Here is a 24500-nt window from a genome sequence, read left to right on the forward strand (position 1 = left end):
CGACTTTTCTTCATTTTCGTATTCTTTTCTGGACTTCGCGGAAACCGCATCTTCGGATTTCAGTGCCGGTTCCCTTACTTTCGGACGGATTCGTTTTCCACCGCCTCTCGGGTAAGTAGGGATTGTACATTTCACACCAGTATTAGGACAAGTGGCAATAATATGTTGATCTCCATCCGGGAAATTCTGAATACTCGAATTGGTCAAGGCATCAAACGGTCTACCCAATAATACTTGATACGGCGCTTCCTCAACAACGTGAAGTTGGAGATAGACCGTAATTTCTCCGAACCGGAAGGGCACATTTCTAGCTAACCCTTTAGTTCTTTGAAGTTGGCCATTAGCCGATTGCATCAAAATATTGGATTCCGGATCCCATGTCAGACCAAGTCCAACAGCTACGACCATATCAATCGCAACTATCTGTGATCCGCCGTCAGTGACGGCTTCAACCTCTTCCTTAGAACCATTTATCTCAGGGAAAATGCATCGGAGGGTATCCATAACCCTTGCGACGATTATCACTTTCTTTCTATCTTCCGGAGGTAGGTCGCTGATATATTGTTCTACCGCGTCTTTGTGTACCACCGAGCCTTCTTCAAGATGGCCTCGGGGCTCCTCCAAAATTTCGAAAGTCTGTGCGACTTCAACGTCTTCGATATCGACAAATTCAGTATCTTCGCTGAAGCCTGACAAAATGTCTCGTCCGAGCTTTTCTTCCGTTCCGGCTTCTTTAAAGAACGCATTCGCATTTCTTCTAGGAAGCCTTCGGTTCCTAATCTTCCTCATCAAAGCTTTTTGTAATTCCGGAGAGGCTTTAATAGCATGCTCTGCCGAAATTTCAACTTCTTTCCGCAAAATCTTTTCTGCAATACTATCGACTGCTTTCTGTTTTACCGACTTCCAATCCGTGTCGGATAATGATTCCTTCGGCCTTACAGCCTTTCTGATCTCTTCAGCACGAGTATAAACTACCCTTTCCTTAGAAGAACTATTTTCTTTAAGCTCTTCTTTCCTTGGGAGAGCATAGTCTCTTGGCTGAAATATTCTTTCGACCGGTTTTACACGATCAAATGGTCTTTCCTGAGGAACATCTTCTTCCTCGATTTCTTCAATTCGCGCATTATCTGGGGACTTCACTGAAGTCTCCGTTTTCTCTCCATTTTCTTCTTCCTCCTCTCTCATCTGAGGAATTATATATCTGGATCTATCGAAATTCTTAGGTGTATTTATTACAACCTGCGGTATCAATTTTCTAGGTTCCTCTAGGGTCTTTTTGGTATTCAGGGCTTTAGCATTCCTGCCCTCTCTATCCTGCCCTTTCATCGGATCTCCTAGTTTTTTTTGGCCCATTCAATTTCTTCATAAGAACCGCTAACGCGTGCGACTCATCGCTTCCAATTTCTTTCAACGTTTCTTCTAACGCATACTGAAAACTGTTCACTACGGTCGGTTCTTCTTCTACTTCATACAACATACTTTGAGCTGCTGCAGAGCTTGCGGCCAGCCATCCTCTTTCTTTGGCAATTGCCAACACTCTCTCTGCACGAGTAGGACCGGGTTCCTTCACATTTACAAATGGAAGTCGACTTCCGTCCTTCAACTCAATCTTTCCTTCGGAATTTCTTTTCAAAATTCCATTTTCCAGCAACTTCGCTTGCTCTGGACAGTCCCTCGCGGTATGCCCTTCTTTGCTACAGAACCAACACTGAAGATCATCCAGCCAGTTGGACTTCGCCGAAGTCTCGTTATTATTGCGCGGCCGATCTGGTCGATCACTAGGTCGCTGGTACTGGTTTCCACTACTTTGGTTACCATTATTTGCACCAACTTTTACTAACTTCATGACTTCGAGAAGTAACCGATTGGTATTTTCAGTTGCTTTACTCTGCTCGGAAACTTGGTGTCCAAGTTCGCGAAGTTTCACATTGTAGGTATCCATTGATACTGATACTTTGTGTTCCCATTCATCCTTTATTTTTCTATCCTGTGTCTCCGGCATCGGAGGACGAACATACTGATCCGCTGTCTGTTTCACACCATGAAGTCTATTTAGGCCTTCCGGGGAGACACCTGAGTAAGTATCTCTACTCGAAACTCCAAGTCCTGGTGCATAAACACTTTGAACCATGGTAGCTGACATTGTAATTGCAGCTTCCTGGACTTCATCGATTGTCCAAGGGTCCTGACGCTTCTTGAGCTTTTCTCGAATGTCAGTGTCCCTTCGCATTTCAGACATAGCTTTCGCTACTAAATGCTTTCTAATCTCGTCTGCAAATCTTGGTTCCAATGTATTCAAATAATACGAGACTAAGTCAATATTCGTAATCAGCGGGGGCATAGTATTCTTCAACTTTTTAGCTTCTAAGTTGAATTCTCTATTAAATGCCGCTAACTTCGACGTATGACCGAACGGAATGTACTTTGCTCGTTCACAGACAGCAAGAAGACGCTCCCTTGAGCCGATCTTCCTATCCTGCGCTTCAGGAAATTCCTGAAGCAACTCATCCTTGAAAAGCTCCCAGTCGTAACCTCTTGCAGAGGCAATAACATCTTCGAGCAACTCTCGGGTGGTCAGATCCATCTGTGTCATTGCGATGTTGATCTTCGCCTCATCATTCTCGATATTATTCCATCGAAAATAATCTTCTAGCGCAGTCAACCAAGTTTCAAACGTTTCCGGACGGTCTTTACTAAAGACCTGTAATCTCATCTTATGTTTGTCTCCTTTCAAGACCTCCCTAGCTTCCGCTGTGAGGTCCATCCATGACTGTTTCACTGGTCGAACCACATTTTCCTGTGGTTCTGGTCCTTCTGTATTTACTGAGTTTGCCATATTAGCTCCACTCAATAATTCAATATTAAAATCTAAGTCTCTCTCAAAAGATTGAAAAGGGTCCGAAATATCTTCCGGTTCTGAAACTGGAGTATTCGCTGGAGGTACCGGTGGTTCCGGTGTTCCTTCTCTAACTTGTGACGAAGAGTTTTCTGGATCTTCAGTTTCTTCGCCGAAGTTCCTTATTCTTTCAAAAATAGATACAGCCGAAGTAGTTGCTAAGGCTCTATCCCTTAATGAGGCAAGTCTGAGACTATTAATCTCTTGTTGCAATTGTATATTTTCCTTTAGAAGAGCAACTTGCTTTTCTAATTCTTTTTCCTGTTGGATCTTAGAAATTCGATGTTCGGTTAATTCTAAGTTTCCTGCAGCGCTCGAAGTCTGCGTTGATCTCGTTCTCGAAGTGCTAACTGCTTTTCCCTTATCTATTTTCTTAGATCTGGGTGCAATTTTGACAAGTACTTCGGTTTGATCTCAACCAAATGAACAATTGTACTCCTTAGAAGCTAACTTCTGCGAAGTGTACGGTTTCAAGAATTCTTTCTTTCCAAGTAATACCACCCCCTGCGGTGGTCACCAGATAATAACGCTGTGTAACACCACTAAATATGGCTAGTAAACACACCTCAAGCACGAAGTGCGCAAACCAAAACCACACCAAGAAGAGTATACACAAGTGTAAGGGGTGGAGGTCGGTATTCTTAAGGCTTTAGTTTTCACTAAGAGGCACCAAGAAAGATAGAATATGTGGGGTCTTCGGTTTTATAGTTGTTTCAATCAAGGTTCTTTCACTACAAGGGTGACAATATGATTCACAAATCCCAAAATTCGATATCTGACTTTTCAACAAAGCTTTTACAAGTCTTCGCCGAAGTTCGGTTTCAAGTTCAATATCCAAACTAGACAATAGCAAACCAAATTCAATATAAGTCCAAATTGACTTCAATATCCAGAGTTCAATTCCAAGACAATATGCCAATACCAAATTCAATTGCAATAATCTAATCTATCCTTCCAAACACAGAACACCAACTTCAGTGAAGACTGGGGCAAAGGTCAAATCTCGAGCGAATCCTAGTAGGTGAACTGCGTCTCCTCTCGTAGGTTGCTGGGGGAAATCCCTCTTTCCTGCCCTCCTTATATACGGTTTTTTTCTAATAAATAATAGTAAAAGTCCAAAATGTGTGTGAAACTAATAAATAATAATGAAATCCCTTTCAGTCAAACAGAAACTCGCTTAATCGGGTATAATACAAGAGTTTTATGTGCTGAAGTGCCCAATCGAATATTAAACTGAATATCTATTCCTTGTTTCCTGGTTGCGATGTAGGGACTTGACTTCGCCGAAGTACCCGACATATCCGCATTCTCCTGTTTTTCCTAGGGAACGAGTCCCTGTTTCAGGCGTATCCATTCTTCCTGTTCCTGTTCTATTCCTTTTTGGAGAAGATCTAGCCTCGATCCTAGGCCCTGTCCCCAAGGTTTCCTTCTTGAAATCAAATAACACGTGCACTTCGCTGAAGTCCGTGCTTCCTTGGTTTTCCGAGAAATTCCTATTCTTTCTGTTTTCCGTTCATGAGAATCGGATGTTCCTTCCTTTATCCTTGTTTGGATTTCTATATCCGAGAATTCCAATATCCGAGCAGTCCAACCAGACTTCGTTGAAGTTTCAATAAATTGTATAATAAAATCCCTATGTTTGCTATGAGCATTCCAAGAGTAAGAGGAGGCCTTCCAATACAAGAACGAAGGTTTTTAAACGGCTGCTTCCTGAAGTTCGTACAGTTTTCTGAACTTCAGCGAAGTCTCTCATCTTTCCTAATTTTGTACATTTCGTATGGATAAAGTCTCTTGTAGAGGCTCATGCTTTAACTAGAAGTGCGGGCTCACTCTAGTCCTATTAATCCCATAATTTATAACTCATAAGTGTTAAAATTGTATAAATATGCATTTTTAAGGTCTTTTACGATTTATATCGCGATAGCGACTTCTTTATTCCATCTTGGGAATGAGTGTCGAGCCGAAAATTTGTGAGAAATGCACGAGTCTGTCGCTCCAGAGTCCACAAGTGCGTGGGTATGAATTATTTTGTTTTCTTTGGTGGTTAAGCGAACCGCAATCACAAAATGACGTGTACCAGCATCAACAGCGTGAATAAATGAGGGGGAAATTTTGTAGTTTAGAATGAAAGAACCGTTGGTACGGCGGGTATAGGGAGCATCCGGTGTGGATGCATGTGAACGAGTCCCAACGTTCACCGAATGCTCGGGGACTGTAGGGCATTCGGTTATGCTTTTCCTGAGGGTTTGGTACCCCGGAAACGCGCTAACCTTTCTCTTCTATTCTTTTTCGCCTGTTCTCCCATATTTGGGCAATTATCGATGTAGTGTTCTTTGCCACCACAGTATAGGCAGAGTTTATTGTCTCGACGGTAGTCCCTTTGTCCTTTGGTAAGACTAATCTTCATTCCCTGCTTTCTGAGCTTCATATAGTCGACTTCCATTGCATCACCGTCGGTTTCAACAGATATGGGAGTTATCAATGCTTTGGCGGAATCGCCATTTGATCCCGACGTGTGAGATTTACGCGAATTTCCGACAGAATGATATCCGTTACTATTCCCGTTATATCCGTTTCCGTTGTTCCGCGTTGATCCCGAAAAATTATTTGATTGACCACTACGTTTCTCGTGTTGTCGTTCATGTTCGAGTTCTTCATGGGCGTCATCAATTTCTACACAGAGATCAATGAATCCCTTTAGTTTCTTTGGTCTGTCATCTTTCTTTACCAAGGCTAACCCTGCTTTCACATGGTCCTTTAAGCCTTTCTTGAAGTAATGGATTCTAGTTGAATCAGAAAGATCACAGTGGACCACCATTTCCACATATTTTGATCCATAGGAAGCCACACTCTTGGTTTGTTTAAACACTTCAATTTTCCTGAGCATAGCTGCTGCAAGATTAGGGTCTTCAAAATGTTTCCTGAAGGACTCGACAAAAGCCGGATAATTGTCAAATAAACCTGGTTCTTGGATTTCAACCATGCGAAGCCAGTCCCGGGCTTTTTTGTCGAGGAATAAGGCCCAGTAGTTCGTCATGTGGCGGGGGGTGGGGAGGGAATTTCCGGACAGTTGAATCGCACGGTCCATATCCTGAATGAATTGATTAACCCGTTCCGGTTCTCCAGTAAATTTCGATATTTCCGGAATTTTTGCCACTTGAGTTTTCGGAATGGACTGAGCCTGAAAATTGGTACGCATTTGCTCATTAAAATTCTGGATAGTGGCGAATTGAGCGTTGATAACAGCTCGTTGCTGCATCTCCGTCTGCTGCATTTGTTCGATAGTTCCGCCGAGGCCGGATACGGCATGATAAATATTCGATAAATCCGACCACGTAACCGTTTGTTGAATCGGATTATCAGCGGTAGGATGGAATGATGGGATACTAAATGCCGGTTGGAACGGCAACTGAGAAGTACTAGAAAGGTTCTGTTGATCCGTAGTCTGTTCCGGATTAGGAATGGACTCGGTGTTCCATTGTTCGGGGAGCTGGCCAGGGATAGACATTTTTTTCCAAAAGTAGTAAGGTTTAGGAGTTCAATCAAACTGTGAGGATTCGATCGGGCCGGAATGCGGAAGCCGATCAATCACTCGGAAACTCTGAGAAGAGCCTAAAGGCGAGAAAATAGGGAAGATATGAGAGTTGATTGAACTGAGTATATAGCTAGATACATAGAGACTTATATACTCAGTTAATAAGGAGTCTGATGAAATATATAAGGAGCCCATAGAAACCAAAGAGGAGAAATAAGGGGAAAGTTTAAGGAGTTCTAATCAGGGGAAATAGGAGAGTGCCGAGGCTTGATGGAGTGCGGCCGTAGCCCGGTTCGTGACACCATGACGTGAGGAAGCGACATCTTCGTACCCGTTGAAAAGGTTGTGACAACTAACTATGTAAGTCAGGTTTTTACTTCAAACCAGGAACTCTGCATTTCCGACCCGTGCGCTATCTTTAACTATCTGTTTCCCAGTTCATGCATTGAAGTTGCGCATGAAATCTTGACATGATTGATGAACGTATGATGTGCCCACTGTCAAACTACTTGTAGGGTAGTCTCGTCCCTCAATGTATATATCCTGCCCTGAGACCAGGATGTCAATTGTGTACAATACTTCAGAATAGCCTGGAATAGCCATCAACTTCGGCCCAGGGTATTGCTATTAGCCGCAGCCGTGGGCATGGCGTTGTTGCACTTCTCCACGTGATCGAAATTTTTGGACCTCGAGCCGAGTGGAATTTCAAATATTGCTCTTGTCCACAGCCACGACACCGTTGTCGAGTTGACATTTTCCCCCGTCCACCACCACCGCTGGTACGTGGTCTCTTATCTACGGGAAAGCGAGTTCGTTCAACTTATTCCATCATGTTTCCTTTTCCAGACCGCTCAGAGACCCCAGTACGGCCTCTGACCTTCACTTCAGCTGCCACTCTCAATCACGACGAGAGGACACACATATCACCCAAGATGCTACAACAGATACAACACCCTCAGGCGTCCTCCTCGAAACTGGCTTTGGGCGAGACCACCGAAATCGAATTAACACGCGACCTGATCCCGGAATCCGACATCGCAGATCAGTACTACGACAATATTCTATCACCCGACAATCAAAACTCATCAGCGGTCGATGCACCCGAGTCATCTCCTCCACGCCCTGGTAGTCGCTTGGACTTTAATGTTCAAGAGGAGATCAACGAAGTCGAAGCGGAGGCTCCTGTGCTTAGTCCAAAGCCACCGCGGTTCGAATGGACCAAGAGTCTATTTCAAAAGATTGGAATACATCGCGGCTCTTCTTCTGAGAAGACTAGACACAAACGTCCCGAAATCCGGCCATCCCATCAGGATCCTCTACATCCTTCTTCGTTCCCTTCCCCGTCCCCCTCTACGTCTGCCTCACACTCTGTCGAAACACGAGCACATAGTAGTTTGATTGACGACATTAGATTTACATTATGTGCCTCTGACGAAGACGCGGAAGCAACGGATGGAGAGACCAGTGATGAAGAATCCGAGATTGATCTTGATTCCTTGTCCCTATCTGACTTTGACTTGCAAGACCCTGATGTACGGCCATCATCTGTTACTGAGGCGACCATTGGAGACTCAATCAATCCTTCCGTCCCGTTTATTTCTCCCCTTCCATCGTCTGATTTGGACGAATCTGTCATGACTTCCCCATTCCCTGATTCTGAACACCACCCTAAAGCCATCTCATCATACCTACCTTCCTGTCTCTCTCCTAGATTTCTTTCGAAAGCTCGCTCCCGTGTTACTTCCCTACCCCCTCAGCGGCATAATTATGAAAACAGGGGACATTCTCGGCACGCCCTCATGCACCTCAAATGGTTTTGGGCCACACGGGAAGAAGAATGGGCTGAGTTTGAGAATGCCACACGGGCTTATGGTGGTATTTCCTCATCGCCAGAGCTACCCGCTTCGTCTTTTGCTTCCAGGTTCCCGAAGCTCTTTGCAAGCGCTAGGACTAGGCTGCCCAATCGGGACGCGGAAATCCCGAGCTCACCATTGATGTCTATGCCTCCGATGACTATACATCCGAGGTGGGGTGACCTCTCTGGACTGAAAGATTCGTGGTGTGTTCATATGGATAGGTACTTTGTGGAAGTACCTATCTGGAGAATTAGAAAATCACTGTGGACGGCCGATTTGCAGGTTATGAGTATGGTGCACAAACGACGGCGAGGAGAAAGCGAAGAGTCTGGTTGTGAGGAGGATGACGCAGACACAGAGTCCCTGATGCACATGTCAATGTTGACAGGACTCAGTGACGATTCAGATTTGACATTGGTGGAGAGTGACTGCGAGGAGGAAGCTGCAACCACTCAACTGGCCTCTGTCGGTGAGAGTGTTGAGGCTGTGGCGAGTGGAAAGGAGAAGGACAAATCGTTTTATAACGATGACGACGAGGAACAGGACGAATACTTTGAGGACGTCGACCTCGACAGCCCGTCTAGTTCGTCGTCAGTGGGAGCATCATCTTCTACGTGTCGTTACGTGTCTTCATCCAGCAAATCATCTCTCACATCTTGTTTTGAAAACCCTGCCGTCCTCCCTTCACAACCAACATTCAGTTTTCAACCACCGTACTCTCCCTATTGTTCGACGCCAAATTTGCTGCAGGGTTTGGGACATCCATGGGCAACGAGTTGGTACCACAGGTCGCAACTTCTGTTGCAGTTGTTGGCCAATAGCGCCGAGCATGAGAAGCAGCCATCAGGCCTCAGTTCCGACATAGAATACGAAAAAAACCATCAACGGAGTTTCACGTATGAAGACCTCTACCCGGGAGCCCTGGAAAAATCCACATCGTCCAGGTCTCGGACTGTGTCAGTATGATGCTCCCTCATTAGACCTACCTCCTCTTGAATCATAGTTTTGTATCGTTATCGAGCAACCCGTTACTTTCGGCCGCTGATTCCTTATGGCACCTCCATTTCTTCACCTATGCATCATTTTTTTTATGACCGACATCCAACATTTATCATGTCACCTATCTTGGTGCCTCATCACACTCTCAGATATCCCCCATTCGCTTCATCCTCGCATTCACATAACATACTTGCCGTACATCTTATTAGTTTTACCTCACCCCACTTCTCTCTACCCTCCCTACCCTTACTTCCTCCCCTCTCATTGCTTCTTGTCCAGGTCGTCGTTACTTTGTTTTGTCTTTCTCATACCACTACATGGACTACCTCCACTATCCTCTAGCTAATATATTCCATTATTACTATCATCGTACTGTATCGCACCGGTATTAGGCTGCATAAGGGTATCAGACACACTATGTATCAAACCTGATGACTTCATGACCTTTTTCCCTCTCATTTAGCGTCCTGGTGTAAGGTCAACGGTGTCCGTTGATTAATGTTCAGTACTAGTTGTAGTGACTAGTAGTGGTTTGCGCGGTTTGCGCGGGGCGCTTCCACCTGACTATATTAGCGCACTCGTTCACTTCTCACTTCCATCTTCAGTACTTCTTTTGAGTCCGCCGCCTTCTCCGCTCGTATCTTGAATTCCATCGAAGCCGGCCTACTGCATTTGTCTCCAGAACCAACCGACGCTGTGGGTTATCTCTCCGGCATTTCCCTACCCACAGGAATACTTACCTCGTGCATATCATGGGACAAACTATCCTTATTTTTTGAATGAAGGACGTCACTCATACGGGAGAAGATTCGGGGAGGATGATGTTACTTGGTACGTTGTGCATTTCCTTCATACTTGGACGGACTAGAGCTGAAGTCTCCGCTTTACTAGTTTACCCCCCTCCCCCCCCCTCACAAATTCAGTCAATCAGTCGTCTAGGGTATGGCCGTGGAGAGACGACGAAGGAGGAAGGAGTGTCATATCCACTCAATCAGTGCATATTCCGTCCCCAAGGTACATGTTAACCATCTCATCCTCGTGAAATTGCGAACAAAAGATTCCCGCTCCATTCGGTAACCATGGTCATGGAACTTGGATTACGACAAACCTATTGTCCGATAAATCTTCGGTTTCTGAACGAGTTCACGCCATAAGTATTCGTGTTTCAAGAAGCCTGGCCAGCAAAACAAACGGGATTTCTATCGTTGTTGAACGAGGACACGACCTGCATCTTCGAGATGAAATCGGCCCGACAGTTGTTCTCATCGTCGTACACCTATAATCCTTATCATAATCTGGGAGTACTTGCTTCGCGGATGGTGATCCACTCGTCCTACCGCATTCAAAGTCTCCCCTCGAGCATCATAACGGTCCGGTTCTCGTATATGGCGAAGGGGTGCAGGTCACAGCGTAAGACGACTATAATCACCGAGGAACAAGATCGATGTCGGGAATACATTGCAGATCGAATTGTCGTGAGCCACCGCCGTCCATGGACATACCACCTCGACCCGATCCAATTAACCATGGATGGACGAGAGCGATATGTAAGCTCATCGGAGGCGAGTGTTGTGGCGAGTGTTGATGCTGATTGGCTTTGCGGCCGCGGTACCGTTTTACTCTTTTCTTGCTGCTATTCTTGCTACCACAAATCTATGCCTTTGAGGCTATAGGTAGTACTAGTAAGATGGAGAAACATGTACTTGTCACTAGGCACTAGTCAGCACCTGTCACTATTGGCACCGCTTAGCGCTTGCGGTGTATTTACGGTCGCGTTACCGACAAGTTTCTATCAGGAAAACTATTTTTTCCAAACATAATTCAACCGCTTGTTGATTGCCGTCAGGCTCAGGTGGTCATAAGGCTGGAATATAGTATTTACCCTGTTCATGAACCTGAACCTTCCATGTCTCTACCCTTGGGCAAGGTAATTGCAGAGTATGAACCAAGGCATACCGAACTTGTCCATGCTATCTCAGATGTAGAATATGCATCTGAGGCTTTGACTGCACTATATTCCAAGATAGCGGAGCTCCAGACGCAGGTGCAGGCGGCCAAGGCCAGATTCAAAAAGGCATCAGAGAGGGTGAAGAAGAGGGAAAAGCAGGCAGAGGACTCTGAGAAGTCGTTCAAATTTTCTTTTCTTCGCAGGAGCAATACGACGAAAGGAAAAGAAAAGCAGAATGCCGGAACGCAGATTCAGACACCGTAAGTCGCTCACTTTCTCATCCGTCTCGACAGGTAGCTCATTGGCTCCTTAGAGCATACCTCGAAGCAGTGCAAGAAGAAAGTAAAGAAAGAAATAGACAGACTGAGCTTGAGGAGGCTCTAGCTTCAGCCCAGAACGAAGTGAGTCTATACACCGTCTAACTCTTCCGTCTGATCAATATCATCCATGAAATAATCAATTAGCGAGCTACACTACAGGAAAAGGTGAAGGAATGCGATGCGCTGAAAATCAAACTGGACGCCCTCTACGACCTCATCTTCAATGGGCCTACACCAGGTACTGACGACCCTACCATCCTTCTTGGTTCAACACGCTCAATACAGGATTGCGAAAAAGGTTTTCCCGAAGAGGATCAACTGGAGCAGCAAGTCTCCGCAGCCAAGGCTGTATATGACCGTGTGCACGCCAATTTCAATACCGAAAAGCAAGCGTATGCAAATATTTATCGAGCCGAGAAGATCATTGGGGAATGCAGGTATAAACTGAAGGATGCCCTGCAATGCGCTTCCACAGGTCAGCCCTCATTTTGGTTCCGTACGAAATACATGTGCTGATAGACCGTCCTGTACAGTCATGTTCGCTAGCGGACAGTAAGCCCAAACCGTTCATTTGTGCTAAAACACGGCCTGATCTTTCACCAGTTCTGTGCAGGAAAAAGAAACTGCCTGTCTTGAGAGTGCCCATGACCTAGCTCTTCAGGTCATGTCTATAATTCAAGAAGCCCGACGATTGTCACCTGATATTCGACCACTTGAGAATCTTTCCATCATCCAAGAGTGAGTGCTTTTAAAAAGATTTATCGTGATGCACGTCCCTTACTTATCATGTTCTTCCCAGAGTCCCTTCACGAGCGGAATCGGGGAGTGCGGATGACTTCTATGGTATGTCATCTTTCAGAATCTTCGTCCTACAACTTCCGACCGTTGAACCAGCAAAGCTCAAGAGTGCTTCATCGGAAGTCTCCCGAGCGCGCACACAGGTATCATCCGAATTCCACCCTCTTTCTGCAAGCTCATGCTAACGCATGGGTATCAGCTCTCCACCGAGCGGACAAATTATGCTGGCCGAGCTGCCGTTACTAAATCTGTCGTGGAAGGTGCTGAACAAACGCTAGCTCAGTACAAGGACGAACTCCGCTCCCTTCGAAAGGGAATCTTCGAAAACGTTGCAGAGAAATCGCGACAGCAGTCGCCGCTCAGAACGAACGGCATGCATGGGATACAAGAAGATGACGAGGACCACTACATTGAAGCACCGCCGCCAAGCTATGACTATGAACCCTCTTCGACGTTTGTGTCAACACTCTCACCATCAACTCTCATCATTCCTAACAAATTCGTGCGACAATTACCGACTCCTTACAGTGATGATACCTCGTCCCCGGTGAGCAGCAGTAGCCATATATGGCCTGCAAGTCCTGCTAGCCCGAGTATGTTTTTCTCTCGCTCAATTTCGCAAGTCTTGGTTACTTAATACTTTCTCTTATTTTTACACGTACAGCTGCCTCAATACGGCGAATAAGACCCCTACCACGGCCTCCTGGGACTTGAGCTATCCATTCCTTACATTTCCCCAAGTTTCACATTGTATTACCCTCGATATTCGCTTGCTACCGCTTTCCGTTGTAGCTTTTTTCCCAAGCTGGGTCTTATTGAGGATTTTCTTGGCTCCTCGCTCACTCTCCCTTTCGTCATTTCCTCTATACAAGGTCATAACCTCTTAACTGTCCCATCTTTTTTCTGAATATATCCTTTTTCTACTACGCTCATCAGTAAGCATGGCCGTTTATATAATTCACCACTACACTGTATTACACGACCCGGAGCCCGACTTGGGCCTCCATTCTTCCGCGCTATCAATTACTTGCATCTACATACTTGTATCTCGAGATCCGTTATGATTCAGAGAACTGATCACCGGTATTTCATAATTTCAGCTTGTGACTTGCAACATTTTGGTTTCGCGCGTCCACCAATTGCAAGATGGAATCATCCACATCTCCAATACCTTGGAATGAAACACCTCTTGGTCAAACAATTACCTATCTTCCAGTTCTTGGCTCTTTTCTATGGCGTAGTTTCCTCTTAATCTCCGGGGTCCTTCTCTATCCAATCACTTACCTCTCAGCGCTCAAAGTTCCCCTCCTCGCACCGATATCAATCTTCTTATACGTCTTCGCACCATTTCTGGTCTTTACCCGAATCATTCTTGATCTCTTCGTCTTCACGCCTTACAGCACTTTCGTATACTTGGTCGACGCCATATATCCAGTATATGTCTTTTGCGGGGTCGCGTGCATCACTGGAGTACTTATGGGCACATTAGGAAGATTCCTGGCACAGTGGGCTACGATGGTGGTTATGGGCCTTACAGATCAGAAGAAAGAGGCAGACCAGGAGAGCTACAGGGAGGAAATTGAGGGTGCGAAGGTGGAATATGGACCCTGAATCGACTGTTCTGGGTGCGTTTTGGATTTGAGGTTTAAAGAACTCTTGACTTAACGACTGTGCTCTATCGTAGACCCGAGCGCTTTGATGTATGATACTGTTTTGCTGCTAACTCGACAGCGTAATTACGGCGCTCCACGCTCGTTTATACGTCTTGACACTTGCTACTGGAACTAGTGTAACTAGTACACCAGCAGCATTTGGTTAAATATAATCCGTATTCCAGGAGTTTAAAATGTACGAATTTATCAATATGTGAGAAAACGAGGAGCAAAAAAAAGTATAAACGTGAGCGAGAGATAAATGTGAACGGGGATGGAGAAATCAGACCATGGAATGATGATAAATTTTGAAAAGAGTGCAAATAAGAATAGCAGTAACGACAGACTCGAGGCGTCCGTTCCTTCACGATGGCCAAGGTGGTTCGCAGGTAGGCAGATAGACAACGGGTCATATAATTCGACAGATACCAAACAGTGACAAGAGAGAAAGAGAGGCGACCACAATGCATGTTGGTGGAGGGAATTGGATATTTCGACTAGGGGGTGTCCGGGAAAGCAATGGGATAAGAGGTAGATTGGCTCATGCCCATACCTAAAAGGGCACGCCTCGTTAGTAACAATCAAATCAAAGATCATCAAGATTTTACGAACCCGAAGTGTGCTATCCCAGCTACCTGTACATAGGGCCATTCCATCGACGCTAACACCCAAACAACTCACACGGTTCTCATGACCAGTCAAGACACCCACACGTTCCCCTTTGAGAGTATCCCACACGTTACATGTCCAGTCATCATAACCACCGAACAAAATCCGTCCCGAGATAGAGAACGCTACGGAAGTTATACCACAAAGGATATTGTCGTGAGTGAACGAGTTGAGTTCTCGGTCGGCGCGAATATCGAAGAGTCGGCAAGAAGCATCGTCCGATCCGGTGGCAAATGCATCACCATTCGGGAAGAATCTAACAAACGCCAGATGTCAGAAGGAGAAAAATGATGGAATGACTGAGTGGCACTTACTGAACAGCGTTAATATCCGATTCGTGGCCAGTGAAGGTCTGTGTTGCGCGGCCGCTACGAATATCCCAAAGCTTAGCTGTGGCATCGCACGCGCCGGATACAAACACGTTTTGATTGGGACCTAGCGACAGACTGTGCAACAAAATTAGAGCGACCTAATATAGCAGAATGATTTGACACGGACCTCATCACGTCGCCAGTATGGTCGCTGAACTCGACTACACGAACACCGGCTTCAATGTCCCAGAGCATGCAAGTCATGTCACCAGAAGAGGTAACGATCTGTCTATCGTTGAGGAACCGACAACAACTGAGGTACCCAGAGTGTGCGCTGAGTTCCCGAGCGCCTCTCACGTTACCTCCGTCTTTCTGGAGGTTGTAGATCGAACAGATGTTGTCTAGTCCTCCACAGGCAACAAAATTACCAGAAGGGGAGTATGCGCAAGTCATGACCCAGCTAGAACGTAAAGGAATAGCATGGACTTTGTTCGTGGTGTATGCGTCCCAGACGATAAGTTTTCCATCTTGTGAGGCAGAGACGAGATGCCTTCGGTCGGCTGCCCAATGCATAGCGTATATCTTGGCGAGATGCCCCCTCAGTGCCCGACGGGGACGCATTACGATCCTAGGAAGAGCATCTACTTCCGCTGCCATAGCTCGCACTGCCATCGAAAGGTGTCAAAGGCTGGTAACTTCAACCACGATTTCAAACTCACAGCTTGTGTCTGCTGATGACTCCTTCTTTGCACGCAACTTCTCCTTCAAACTTTCTGCCTCCCTACGTGCGGCAGCAATACGCTCCTGAATATCACCCTGATTTTGCGACATCGCTATAAACTTCTAAAACGTTCGATTGAATTGAGAAAATAAATGCTCCTCTGGTTATGAAGTTAAAAAAATTAGTTTCACGACGGCAAACAATCATACGAAGCTAAACTCACAGGGAGAAAACGAGAACCAGAGACAAGTAGATGACAAAAAGGAGGCGCCTCCCGTTACAAGACCAAGAAGACAATGACAAAAGCCCCGACGTCAATACTGAGAGCGACGAGGAGCAGGTTGTCACTGAGGATAACGGCGACGGCGACGGTGAAGGATGGGGGAGTGAAGCAGTACCAGAGTGCGAAATCCTGTAACGGAAGTCGTTTGATGTAAATGATCCCCTTGGCTGACAAAGGACGAGATTTCAATCTCCGATATTCCATTTAAAACTCCGCGAGCTGACCACCAATGATCTGTTCCTGAAAATACTCATAGTTCCTTTCTCTTTTATTTTCACCGCATAACTCATCATCTCTCGATGCGTCGTTAGAATGTAAGAATAACCAGATCCCATCCAACTAATAGACATTTTCCCATGTTTCTTACGAGATACCAGTCTCGATGTATGAGCCAATCTTCAGACGGTCAGGAATGGAAATACAGGTGAATTAATATTCCGAAGGTACTGATCGTTTTTGTAGGCTAATCAAGAGTGGTAGATGTGTAAGTCTTGCGTTCTGCGACCGACGATGAGCTCCTCAATTATATCGTAAAGTGAATCGACATAGACCTGCCCCTTAGGCCTTAGGCCTTAGGGGTCTGCTAGTAGGCGACTGCTTCCCTGAGTTTGGACACATCGGTTCCTGACGAAGGTGCATACGCCACTCAATGTTCTCGAGCTCTCGCACGCTCAACACTGATGATCGTAGTGGCTTGACTCAGGCATAGTCAGAATAACGGTATCATCTATCGACGAGGATAAGTGATGTTCTGGCTATGCTCGGTATGATTCTGCAGCGGCTCCCCTACAGGTCTTAGGCTGGCAAATACACTTTGCCGTGATTTTTCGCCAGGTTCTCTATAAACTTCAGCCAGCTCATTTCGTGTCGTGTGGCACTGTCTGCTAATCTTCCCGGGATGCCCTCTCACAGTAAATGCCACTGTGCTTTTTAACCGTGGTACGATGGTATCTCACTCTCTCACTGTTTCCTATCATTGATTCTCGAAACAGATGATCACGGAACGACCAACGGAGTTCAGCAGTACGTTCATATCAATCAAAATTCCATATTCCTACGCTCCCTTCGGTGCGGGATTCATTTGAACTGGGAGTGTCATGAAGAATAACGAATACAGTGTACTCACAAGTTGGAACATCCGAGGCCTGATGAGTCTTTTCCAGTGATCCACAGCAATTCCGAGTCGATGGACCTCAGGGCTTCGTGCTGGAATTTGTGACGCAGGGTTACTCCATTTTTGACAGATGAACCCTATCCTACATATCTGCAACAGGAATGGCGATAACTCCGTGACTGCCATGGATATTAGGATAGGGACCTACAGCGTAAGACATTGCAGTGACCTTCATTAATCCTGTTACCTTATGTCTAATGCCGTCAGCTCCAATCGTCCAGTTTCATTATCTCTGCCCGGTCAGATTCGTTGGTAGCCGCTGTTACGGTTCGAACGCGAAATTTTCGATCAATGCGTCCCGAAGCACATTCCACCTTCCACATGGCTCGTATTGGGGCTTTCGGTGGTGTCCTCTGATACTCTCTCGTAAACCCGGCAGAATTACGCTCTCAGGCTTTGTGGATGAAACTTCAGGATCGTTCGATTGAACGAGTTTGAATATCTCTTATTCTGCAAGTCATAATTTTCGACGGAGCGTGGTGCATGGAACTGCGAAGTCACTTTGGCAAGAGCACGGTATTCTGCGCGTTTCTTCTGGTGGTCCTGATCATGAGACGCCCGGGATGTCCAGAAAACAGCTCAAAGTATTTACATAAAGGTGTTCCTTCAATTGCCTTGAATTAAATCTTCCATTAATGGGGCGATTCTCTATAAGGACCGCATGATTTTTTAGCGCCAGCATCGTCTCCATTTCCATCGATTAGAGGCAAAATAACATCGAGCGCTTTGGCAGTGGGCGGCTTTGCGCACAGACACCATTGAAACATACGCCTCATGCCTGATCCCTGAGAGTCCAAGGTATGTCCTTACTCCGTTCTAACCTATCGTCAAACTTCGATGCATTTCCAAAGGAGCTTTTACAGGGCAGTTAACAGTTACGACTCATAACCTCGCCCATGCGAAAAGAAAACGAACAAAACATCCTGAAACAAAGCGCCGGTTGCACAAGCTCTCGTACCGATTCTCCTTATTCAACAGCATATTCGGAACATGAACAAGGAAAGCTGATAGCAGGCGGGTAACAGTGATACGTGAATTCAGTCCGGATGCACCGATCTACAAGGGCTCGAAATTTATGGATTCCCGCCAGTTTGTCCAGCATATCGAATCAATTGCCGGACGTTACGGAGCTCGCTACCAGTTCCCTAGAATCTCGCTCGTATGGTGATTGACCATGCACATGAGTCAATGACTCTCCCTCATCCAGGCATCAATCTGTTGGGAATGGAGCCCATCCCTAAAGCTAGCTGAAAAAATCTAACGTGAATCAGGACCCATTGGCTATTTATTGGGGCCTCCCGGTCGCTCAAAGCCATAAAAAAACTCCTTTATACAATCCGAGACACATCTTACTCTCTCCAACCCTTTACGTGCTTGAAGATGACTGCGAATGGTGCTACTCGTGAGTTTCTGCATGCTGCATGCCTGCTGATATGGCCCTCAAAACGTCCTAGATCACAGAAATCGACTCAACAAATACGCTCAGGCCACTGGTACCCGTGTCGAATACAGGGATTCCTCCACCGGCCCTGCACAAGCTCCTACCTGGACCTCGAGCGTCTTCTGTGAGTCCAAGTCGACTCCTTATTGCGGTCATTACTGATGAAACCTCGTAAGTAAATGGTTTCCATCACGGTACAGGTCAAGGTGGTACCATCAACGCGTCGCGGGAACAGGCTGCTCTCGCTGCCCTGACCGTTCTCTCCCAACAGTGAAGTGGTCGTCCATCTGTCCTCGAGAATTTCGAGGTGTGAAATGGCTACTACACCACCGGCCCAGCCGAAATTCCATGTTTGGCAGTTCTGACTCCTGAGTCCTGAGTATGCACCCTAGAGTACATGGCGCAGTTCGACCGTAGATTTTTTATTTAATCTATCACCCATAATTCGGTGCTTAATCTACTACTGATATTCGTAACTGTGTTTGAAGGTAGTGATGCCAGTGATTTGCCGTCAACAGCCTCAGAGTAGACTCAAGGTGGCGTGAGGGAAAGTCTGGCCTAGACTCTCATGAGCTTCCCACGCTTTCCTTTCTCTTCTGTCCTTAGAGCGAGTGCGAGTGCAACTTTGGTGATACCCCTCCAGCGTATCGACAGCTGTTAACTTTCACCGAGGCTGGCAACGCCAGGACTTAGTACTTCGGTGCTGCTCTTCCGATGTGGGGCAAGGAACTGCGCCTCGCCTTGGACCAAGACATTGGACGATGCTTTCCTCCCGTAGCGCCGCCTGCCACCTACGGCTTTTGCGCCAGATTTTGTTGATTTGAACTCACGAGTTTCCATATCAGGAAGCTCATTATTAGTTACAGCCGCCGTTCAAGAGATATCGATATCTTCGCGCAGGCCATTATGGAAGCCATCATCGACATCCCGCTACAGCATTCGACACCGCCTTCCACAAGTTCTCGGTTATTTATCAGATTTCTTTTTGTCTAGGACTCGCAAACTAGAAGTTGTAGGTGCAGACACCCTTCACAGCCAGGTATGGCCTCTCATGCTTTCCCTAATCGATATGCGCCATGAATGACCTTATATAGGAAGTTGTGTGCCTGCCTCAATGTTAACTTCGGTGTTCTTCATCAAACTTTCAGAGTTGTTTCGACGATGCATATTACCACTTAGTTTCGTACGGCTCTCCGCCCTGGCATCCTCGTCTGCACCTGAAACTGCACAAACTATTATGCTACCGTGGTTCGAAACTTTCCTGCCGTTCCTGGATACTCCAGCTACGGTCAGGATGCCTCACGTTGTGTCCTTTGTCTCGACAATAGACATCGGGATCTGGCGGATCTCAAATCCCTCCACACTATGCGTTTTGCTGGTAGGTTCGCCCCCTTTCTCGGCCTCAGCTTATTCAGAATGCTTTCCAGCTTGCTACCCGATCGAACGAGCTTCCGTTGGCCGCCACAAGTGAACAATGTGCAATGGAAGCCAGGGTTGCATGTTCGCCGATTTATGAGTTGTCGCCAAAGTAGTTGATCTCCGTCTGCACTGATGCCGACAGCACAGCGATCGTTTCTGAACTTAATGTGCTGTCCTCATTGTACGATAAATCGATTATTCATCGCAACATAAAAGGGTGGAAACTCCTTACTGCTCTCTCAAACTCAACCAAGAAATGACAAACGGTGAGACTAGTTGTACTAACTGTTCGACTATTTCTGACTCCTCTGTAGCAAAAGGATCTGTTGCCCTCAACAATTGTGTGTTGTCTTGTTTTCTCTTCTTCCAAAGACTGAAATTCAGGTATAGACCTCCAGGGCGTTGGGAGGGTGGAATCTCTCTCCTGGGTTCATTCTACAAGTGGTCCAGAGAATGCTCCCACATGGACCTCGATCTGCAAAAGTGGGTTTCAAGACTTAGTGCCTTTCTGCTCAATTTCTTACTGATCCTGATTCAAAGTTGATGGCGTACCCTTGGGTACAGGTAGTGGTCCCCGGAAATACATTGCCATGGACTTGGCGGCCGAAGAAACTCTCAAGGCATTAACAGCCGAAAAGCCTTGAATGACGATCATATCTTGTTGGGATCTGTAATTTTGGACTGATACACGCCATGGCACTCGGAATAACATATGATTAGGACGTTCTTGCGGTCCGAAGTTGTTATGACTCTTTACCCTTGATGGCCTAGAGTTGGCCATGTTATTATTCTCATTCAACTATCAGATTAAGACCTCGACTAGCGTATGATCCCTCGTCAGATATCTCTATCCAAGCTGAACTTTTTAGTCGACTTCGTATGCCATCATCCATCATGTCGCTCGACATGGCCGCCTTGACTGGTCTATCGCCTCAACTACAGGTCCTCACTACCTTCTCTACTCTCTTACGATGCGATCGGGAAACTTCGAGAATGGCCACTTGTAGTGAGCCCATGGGAGACATAGGCTATACGGCGTGAGCACGCATCTACCCCTCGTGGGCTCATTCTCTACGACATTTCATAATGAAACTATCGTCCGTAGGTGTTTTCATGTATCACCACTTTCTTTATTGAACCGCGACAGAGCCGGTTATCCGCTTATCGCATCTATACACTCTCCGCTATCAGGTGTCCTTGGTTTACTGCCGCTATTATTGGCTTCCTCCCGTTCATCTTTTACACCACCGTATCCTGATCCACATTACCCAAGCAATGCTAGTTTCCCGTGAACAGCATGGCAAGTCGTTTACTTCCCGTATGTGCCCTTTTGGGCGCGAAGAAACATCAGTGGGGTACAAAAAGCGCAAGTTCTACGTTCTGCCATTCTCTTAGTTTCATTTTCGAATCTTCATTCTCGAAACATGGCAGGCAGTGAGTAGGAACCACTTCCCATGACCATGCTCGTCGTTCTCATTCATTCTATAGAGTCTATCACAGACCTCAATAACTGTAGGTCGAATTGCTTCTAGTACCAGCTTTGTCATTGATGTGCGCATCCCTAGACTTCCAGGCCCAAGGCATGGACGCCGCTGCTAGAGTCAGCTACGAGGAGTCCTGCGTGGGCCCTTCAGATAAGGCTGTTTGGACCGTCCGTTGCAAGGGTATGTATTCCCCTGCCATGAAATTTCCCGGATTATTTTTGATTTTTATATCTAGTCGATGGGAAGCTTAAAGGAGAAGGTGTCGATCGAACCAAAGCGGGAGCTAAAGATATTGCGGCCAAAAATGCATTAGATGTAAGTCCTCGACTTGAACCCTGGACGACGGTCGCTCTGAATTAGCTAACGTGACGATTTTTTTCAATCGCAGGCGTTGCAAGCGCAAGGCTGAGATAGAGACGGTTTCGGGATTCTGTTTGGTTTCCTCCGTAGTACTAGTAAATTGTGGCTAGTAAATTGTGGCTGATACGTGGCGGACTTCCAATTTGATTTTCCTCATTACGTACAAACTCAAACTTTGTTGCTTTTCTTCTTCATTCGTCTCCTACCGTGCTTCGTGAATGTTCCGACGACTTTCACCGTATATAATGGCATCAGTGGCCGGTAATCAATTTAGTAGTCAAACTCATAATCGTCCTCATCGAAGCCTTTTTTTCCAGGAATAGCATCGGGAATTTACATTTTCCAACCTATGTTTACCACTGTTAACGGTGAACCACCCCTGTAAGTCCAGAATATTCTCGGCATGTACCCATCTCGAGTGTTTACGAATTAATGAAGACAAGGTCAAAAGAATCCCGTAAGACCCGCTGAGGAACACCACAATCAATATACTGTTGGCGCAACCTCCTATGACTCGCAAACCAAGACCGTGAACTAAGTGGCTCATCGGTGATCAAAAGCTGATCCGCTTTGGCTATACACGCTTTACGAGGAATCGGCAGAGTAAGCAGACACTCGCATCAATTATGGGTTACACCTCTGAACTGGACTGAACTGGTTCAAAGACATATATCATTACTTGTCAATGTCCATTTCACTTTTTCCCTGTTCCTCTCGTCTCTCCCAGATCTGAACGGTGTGTCAGTACTGGCCTCGGAGAGCTGTGCCAGAGTAAGCTTACCTGCAAGATGCTTTCACCCAGGAATATCATCTCCTTTCGTGTCTCTTCTACGATGAGATCCTGTATCATGAACCACTTCTCGTCTTCACCTGAACCAGCTCGTAGAAAGACTTTCCAGACAGTGTTTTCCTTGTCGCGTGTTGTACCCGCAACAGATTCGTGAGTTACATTTGCGATGAGATCGTATATTGTCGATTGTCCAGGTGGTGGAGTATCAATATCTGCGGTGTGGGTGCCCGTGAGATGGACATTTGAAAGCAGACAGCAAATTACATACAGTCTTTGAATTCCAAACCTCTAAGGGGAAAGGTAACTATGGTTGGATTCTTTTCTTCGACAAAGACATTTTTGGTGAAGCGCTTAAAGTGGAGAATGATGCAGGGAGGGAGTCGCTGGCATTTGTACCGACGTAACTGTCCAGCTGATTCCTGTACAACAGAACCTTAAGTACAGCACGGGAGAATAGGTTGATGGCCCCTGACTTGGGTCGTCTTGCCGTCAAATTTGGCAAGCACGGAGTTGATGCTGACTTGAGGGATGATGTTTTTCTCTACGGCGTCTTGAAAAAGGGGTGGAGGCGGAAGGTCGACCGCCAAGAACAGAAAGGGCGATACAGAAGTTCTGATATCTGGAGCAAATTCCGCTTGGGCCGGCGAGGATCTGGGCTCAGAAACTGTACTTACCTCTATCTATATCAAATCTAGGTTTTTCATTGTCGCCTGCGTCAGGTCGCATGAGAACCTGCTGCGTTTCGATCCTGAGTTCCCCCTGAAAAGTGGAGAACATCATGCCTGAAAATTTAAGTCAGTCATTTGAAATAGTAAGGTAAGAACATCGTCGCACTCGAGTTCTTTCTCTTGCTACCTCCCATGTCCTTATGAAGGTGGTTCAACAGCCACCCCAAGAATTCGACAGGATCCCCCTGCCGCTCCAGACTGTATTTACCGGCACTCGCGCGGTTGACCTCTTGGAGGAACTCATGCGGACTTACTTGACTCTTGAATAAGCGAGGATTCCAGACTTTTTTTGCTAGGCCGGCGAAGCGCTTCAGCAGCTCCGGCTCTTTGCTATTGAACTTGGACAACAGTAGGTAGTCTCGGAGCGGTTTGACATGAAGAAGACAGTGAATTACAACGTTCATGTGGTCATTCCGTTTAATGTTGTTCAAGCCGACATAACCGGGCAAGTACGATCTTTGTCCGAGATCGTAAGAGAGTTTTACAGGATATGACGGTGAGGATAGCGAATTCGTTACAGATTTGTTGAATATTGGGGCCAGAACAAAAGCGATATCTTCAAGTGATGGGTCGGATACAGGATATCCATCCGGCAAGACATAGACCTATTCCCAGACATGAATCGGCGTTTGAATTCTTCCAGGTGAAGAGAAATACCTGTGTGGTCTCGAGGTTGATAAAAACGTGGTGGTCCTCGTGTATAGAATGGGCGTACGCGTAAGACTTCCTGCCCCGTCCCTGGAAATATTTGCCACAAACGAGACAACCGTATATGTTGATGTTTGACAGCGATACTGAGCATACTTTCTCAAAGTCAAAGTCAAGTACAGCTCGATTTATCTGAAAATTCATAAGCAAAGTCGTACGGGATTGAAAACGCGAAACACACCGTGTCGAGGTACAAGTCAGAGGCTTTGACCTCGTCGGTCACTTGTCTCACTTCTTCTTCTTCCTGCTCATCGATCAGATCACCTACATTACTATCTTTTTCGGTTTTGGCTCTCTTTGACGGTCGATCAGAGTCCTCATGGTCCTGTACTTCGGCGTCGTGATTATTGGGTCGAGCAGCAGGCATAGGTGGGATGGTGATTATGTAACGTTCCACAACTCGCACTT

The 24500-nt window shown here is 46.2% G+C and overlaps 9 protein-coding genes across 9 annotated transcripts; 7 read left to right on the top strand and 2 right to left on the bottom strand.

Moving 5' to 3' along the window:
* Positions 1–7152: 7152 nt before the first annotated feature.
* E1B28_001639 (uncharacterized protein) lies at positions 7153–9741 on the top strand. Its single transcript, XM_043147591.1, has one exon. It carries the CDS (start codon positions 7262–7264, stop codon positions 9251–9253), a length of 1992 nt encoding a protein of 663 aa, XP_043016301.1. The 5' UTR covers positions 7153–7261; the 3' UTR covers positions 9254–9741.
* A 1451-nt stretch (positions 9742–11192) lies between these two features.
* On the top strand, positions 11193–13066 carry E1B28_001640 (uncharacterized protein; the record flags this gene model as incomplete). The annotated part of the gene is made up of 10 exons (XM_043147592.1): positions 11193–11494; positions 11548–11635; positions 11699–11792; positions 11853–12029; positions 12088–12106; positions 12158–12292; positions 12354–12397; positions 12449–12495; positions 12552–12945; positions 13017–13066. 10 exons carry the CDS (start codon positions 11193–11195, stop codon positions 13064–13066), a joined length of 1350 nt encoding a protein of 449 aa, XP_043016302.1.
* Positions 13067–13498: 432 nt separating this feature from the next.
* E1B28_001641 (uncharacterized protein) lies at positions 13499–13963 on the top strand (the record flags this gene model as incomplete). Its single annotated transcript, XM_043147593.1, has 1 exon — positions 13499–13963. One exon carries the CDS (start codon positions 13499–13501, stop codon positions 13961–13963), a length of 465 nt encoding a protein of 154 aa, XP_043016303.1.
* Positions 13964–14388: 425 nt separating this feature from the next.
* On the bottom strand, positions 14389–16124 carry E1B28_001642 (uncharacterized protein). The gene is made up of 6 exons (XM_043147594.1): positions 15929–16124; positions 15704–15865; positions 15172–15649; positions 14988–15119; positions 14617–14929; positions 14389–14557 (listed from the first exon to the last, which is right to left on the bottom strand). Exons 2-6 carry the CDS (start codon positions 15813–15815, stop codon positions 14546–14548), a joined length of 1047 nt encoding a protein of 348 aa, XP_043016304.1. The 5' UTR covers positions 15816–15865; positions 15929–16124; the 3' UTR covers positions 14389–14545.
* Positions 16125–16552: 428 nt separating this feature from the next.
* On the top strand, positions 16553–19055 carry E1B28_001643 (uncharacterized protein). Its single transcript, XM_043147595.1, has 9 exons — positions 16553–16621; positions 16679–16927; positions 16981–17056; positions 17106–17313; positions 17370–17760; positions 17818–17960; positions 18017–18564; positions 18617–18727; positions 18780–19055. Exons 7-9 carry the CDS (start codon positions 18543–18545, stop codon positions 18875–18877), a joined length of 231 nt encoding a protein of 76 aa, XP_043016305.1. The 5' UTR covers positions 16553–16621; positions 16679–16927; positions 16981–17056; positions 17106–17313; positions 17370–17760; positions 17818–17960; positions 18017–18542; the 3' UTR covers positions 18878–19055.
* Positions 19056–19717: 662 nt separating this feature from the next.
* On the top strand, positions 19718–20135 carry E1B28_001644 (uncharacterized protein; the record flags this gene model as incomplete). Its single annotated transcript, XM_043147596.1, has 2 exons — positions 19718–19981; positions 20031–20135. 2 exons carry the CDS (start codon positions 19718–19720, stop codon positions 20133–20135), a joined length of 369 nt encoding a protein of 122 aa, XP_043016306.1.
* A 143-nt stretch (positions 20136–20278) lies between these two features.
* E1B28_001645 (uncharacterized protein) lies at positions 20279–20666 on the top strand (the record flags this gene model as incomplete). Its single annotated transcript, XM_043147597.1, has 4 exons — positions 20279–20288; positions 20337–20363; positions 20413–20505; positions 20563–20666. The coding sequence occupies 4 exons, from the start codon at positions 20279–20281 to the stop codon at positions 20664–20666; spliced, it is 234 nt and encodes a 77-aa protein (XP_043016307.1).
* A 374-nt stretch (positions 20667–21040) lies between these two features.
* On the top strand, positions 21041–21915 carry E1B28_001646 (uncharacterized protein; the record flags this gene model as incomplete). The annotated part of the gene is made up of 6 exons (XM_043147598.1): positions 21041–21059; positions 21128–21456; positions 21511–21534; positions 21588–21686; positions 21742–21821; positions 21895–21915. Exons 2-6 carry the CDS (start codon positions 21447–21449, stop codon positions 21913–21915), a joined length of 234 nt encoding a protein of 77 aa, XP_043016308.1. The 5' UTR covers positions 21041–21059; positions 21128–21446.
* Positions 21916–22442: 527 nt separating this feature from the next.
* On the bottom strand, positions 22443–24462 carry E1B28_001647 (uncharacterized protein). The gene is made up of 8 exons (XM_043147599.1): positions 24274–24462; positions 24042–24224; positions 23491–23989; positions 23331–23438; positions 23130–23275; positions 22925–23075; positions 22648–22868; positions 22443–22595 (listed from the first exon to the last, which is right to left on the bottom strand). Exons 1-8 carry the CDS (start codon positions 24457–24459, stop codon positions 22542–22544), a joined length of 1548 nt encoding a protein of 515 aa, XP_043016309.1. The 5' UTR covers positions 24460–24462; the 3' UTR covers positions 22443–22541.
* Positions 24463–24500: the final 38 nt, after the last annotated feature.

This window comes from Marasmius oreades, chromosome 1 (genome assembly GCF_018924745.1).
Source record: "Marasmius oreades isolate 03SP1 chromosome 1, whole genome shotgun sequence".
Lineage (NCBI taxonomy): Eukaryota > Fungi > Basidiomycota > Agaricomycetes > Agaricales > Marasmiaceae > Marasmius > Marasmius oreades.

Coding starts and splice junctions, on each gene's coding strand:
- E1B28_001639 (XM_043147591.1), top strand. CDS start 7,262: ATGTTTCCTTTTCCAGACCGCTCAGAGACCCCAGTACGGCCTCTGACC.
- E1B28_001642 (XM_043147594.1), bottom strand. CDS start 15,815: ATGTCGCAAAATCAGGGTGATATTCAGGAGCGTATTGCTGCCGCACGT. Junction 15,120..15,171: donor CATACTGGCGACGTGATGAG/GTCCGTGTCAAA, acceptor TTTGTTGCACAG/TCTGTCGCTAGGTCCCAATC. Junction 14,930..14,987: donor TCGGATATTAACGCTGTTCA/GTAAGTGCCACT, acceptor GGCGTTTGTTAG/ATTCTTCCCGAATGGTGATG.
- E1B28_001643 (XM_043147595.1), top strand. CDS start 18,543: ATGACTGCGAATGGTGCTACTC. Junction 18,565..18,616: donor GACTGCGAATGGTGCTACTC/GTGAGTTTCTGC, acceptor AAAACGTCCTAG/ATCACAGAAATCGACTCAAC. Junction 18,728..18,779: donor CTGGACCTCGAGCGTCTTCT/GTGAGTCCAAGT, acceptor AAACCTCGTAAG/TAAATGGTTTCCATCACGGT.
- E1B28_001647 (XM_043147599.1), bottom strand. CDS start 24,459: ATGCCTGCTGCTCGACCCAATAATCACGACGCCGAAGTACAGGACCAT. Junction 23,276..23,330: donor TAGATTTGATATAGATAGAG/GTAAGTACAGTT, acceptor AATTTGCTCCAG/ATATCAGAACTTCTGTATCG. Junction 23,076..23,129: donor TTGACGGCAAGACGACCCAA/GTCAGGGGCCAT, acceptor TCTGTTGTACAG/GAATCAGCTGGACAGTTACG.